This window comes from Benincasa hispida, unplaced genomic scaffold, assembly GCF_009727055.1.
Source record: "Benincasa hispida cultivar B227 unplaced genomic scaffold, ASM972705v1 Contig297, whole genome shotgun sequence".
Taxonomy (NCBI): domain Eukaryota; kingdom Viridiplantae; phylum Streptophyta; class Magnoliopsida; order Cucurbitales; family Cucurbitaceae; genus Benincasa; species Benincasa hispida.
Genome location: NW_024064781.1, coordinates 392,966 through 395,877, shown reverse-complemented (window position 1 = coordinate 395,877; position 2,912 = coordinate 392,966). Strand labels below are relative to the sequence as shown.

At 31.0% G+C, this 2,912-nt stretch overlaps 1 protein-coding gene across 1 annotated transcript; it reads left to right on the top strand.

Moving 5' to 3' along the window:
• Positions 1-1,630: 1,630 nt before the first annotated feature.
• On the top strand, positions 1,631-2,655 carry LOC120069257. The gene is made up of 3 exons (XM_039020975.1): positions 1,631-2,002; positions 2,080-2,195; positions 2,324-2,655. The coding sequence occupies exons 1-3, from the start codon at positions 1,835-1,837 to the stop codon at positions 2,403-2,405; spliced, it is 366 nt and encodes a 121-aa protein (XP_038876903.1). The 5' UTR covers positions 1,631-1,834; the 3' UTR covers positions 2,406-2,655.
• The last annotated feature ends 257 nt before the right edge of the window (positions 2,656-2,912 follow it).

The window sequence follows — 2,912 nt, the reverse complement described above, 5'->3', positions numbered from 1 at the left end:
AGGCTTATCAACAAAACCAACATTTTTCATGGATACATAAGGACCTTTAGCAACAATTAACCACGAATTATAATCACTAGATTGCAAATAAATTTTCATTATAGCTTTTCAGTATGCATAATTTGAACCATCAAAATAAGAAGGTCTAGAAGTAGATTGGTCTTTAACAATTCCATTTGCTACTAGGTTTGTGATAATGCTAAATCTCCACCTTTGATTTTACTTTTTGATCAATCTAATAATTCAAATTAAAATCTGATTTTTATTCTACTTCCCTCTCTTTTTATACTTCATCTTTTTCAAAATTATTCCAACTTTTCACATTTTAGAATCTTCAAAATTAGTAAAAAAAACCATCATTGTTACTCTCTCTACGAACTTCCAATTTTCTTTCTTTTCATCAAAATAAGGAGGTCTAGAAGTAGATTGGTCTTTAACAGTTTTCCGTTGAAGTTAATAGCAAATGGAATTATTAGATTAGATTGATCAAAAAGTAAAATCAAAGGTAGAAGTACATAACTTTGGTATATTAACTTCAACGGAAAACTGTTGTATAGCAATTTTTTTATCCTTTTTTTTTTTTAATTTACCAAAGTGACCGTTGGTCAATTTCTTTTTCTTTCTTTCTTTTTCTCTTTTTGCTTTTTAATTTTATTTTAAAACATTACAAAATCAATTTCTTTTAATAACAATTTTTATTTATAGAAAACCAAAATCCACCTACTACAAATTTATGTTCTATGTGCCCGTCGCTTTATAGCTCCAAATTTAGTTGATTTAATTTGATAATTAACCACCTCGAGTATTCTTCTATTATATTTCTTTTTGCTATATTTTTTTTTATCTGAACTCCGATTTAGGTGATTCAAAATGTATTGGAATCGTTGTTTCGAGGTCTATGCTATGACTATTTAAAATAATAAAATTATTAGTAAATAAAATCATATTTTTTATTATCAAAACATTAATTAATTTGAGATTAAGGACCAAAAAGTCAACACATTTGAAAATTAATGCATGAACGATTTTCAAAGGTAATTGTAATGAATGGTCTAAATTTATTGACTTGTGAAAATTTAGGAGTTTAGTTGACTCAAAGTATAAATTTCGTACTATATTGGTCGCGAAAAATCTTGTGGATGATATAAATTGATACACATGTAAAAATTCAAAGTTTCAAGTTTTGATCGATACACGTCCAAAGTTTACTAGTATAATTTGATTTATGCCCTATAAAATATAATCAAGTTATACCTTTAAATTTTGAAATTTGGGTCATATAAATTAAAATCTTAAACTATTAATTGTATTGATCCAAAGCATAAATTTTCATAATTGTACTTATAATTATTTCAATTAACCTCCTAAAATTTTTTAACGGATGAATTTAAACCATTTATTAAAATTATTTTTTAAAATCACAAATACATAAATTTTACATGTGTGTAAACTTTTATAAATTCGATTATTCATAATTTGAAGTCATTAAATTTAAAATTTAATTGATAAAATTAGAAGTCGCATCTAATAAAATAAGACAAACATAATGAATACTCATAGTTTGGTACTTGTATTTCTTCTTTCTTGTGGGGCTAACTAAACTAACTCTACTATGGTAAATTTCATGGAAGCTTCCTACCTGCTTCCCCGCATTTTCTTCTTTCTCCTTCCAAACACCAAACCACCAAATTCAATACAGATCGATGATTATCCTTCTATAAAATACCGATAGAATCAAATCAATCAAACGCCATTTAATCACCTTCACAAACGGAGAAAGAAGCCCTAGATCTGTGCGGAAATTTCAACTTTCAAGGTTTCGAAAGTTTCTCCAATGGCCGGAATGCTTCCTGGTGTAGAGTGTGCTCGAAGAAGACGGTGTCATCAAAACAAAGTATGGTCAGATTCACCGCCAATCGCCGCTCAGGCCTTAACCAGGCGATCCGTTCTCTGCTTGTACACAAGTAACCACGAATCGCTCCTCGCTTCAAATCCTTCTCTGGTTCGTAAATACCACCTCGATCTGTCAATGATTTCGAAATTTTATTATCTAAAACTGATTTGATTTTGTATTTGCAGCAACGAAGCCTGTTAATCGAGGCAGGAGAAGACGAAGAACTGGACGGAACTGCGAGAGAAGCGAAGAGGAGATTGGATAAGCGATTGAGAACGCAGAGGAAATCAGAGGATGGAAGGTACTAAAACGATTACAACACCGATGATAATTAAGATTTCATTAATATAATCGCAATCATAAACGTAAATTACTGGTTTGTGAATCTGTGATGGTTCAAAAGACTGAAGTATTTGCGATCTGATGCAGAGAGATGATGAGGAGAAAGTTCAGTTGGACAAAGTTGAATTGGAGCGGCGTAGAGGAAGATAAGTGCGGTCAATGCTGGTGAAGAAGATGACTTGATTTCAGTGAGTTTGTTCTTCTTCTTGTTCTACACGATTGGGGGTGGGATTGTAATGTTAGTCAGCTGTTTGTAATTTATCAATTGTATCAATTAACACCGTTAGATAGAATTTCTATATTTGTATGGATGACCTATGTTTGGGGCAACTGAAATTTGGTCCAAGGTTAAAAAACGATTGAAAATTGGTTTTTCGTTGATTTGAGTTATATGTTAAATTACTCATTTGACTCCAAAATACACGTGGTTGCTTCTCATTAACTTATTCTTCATTAGAGATAACTACAATTTTTTTCCTTCGAATTTTTTCTTTTGTTTGGATTCTTTTTCTCGAATTTTCTTCGCAAGTCGTTTCTTCCTCCGTTGATTTGGAGGGAAAAAATTGCAAAACAAAGAAGGAAGGGAAAAAATTGTAGAACGTGAAGGGGGTGTGGAAGGAAAACAACCCAGTAAAACAAAAAAAATGGTGAGAGGAATTTTTGTACGAGGAGAGAG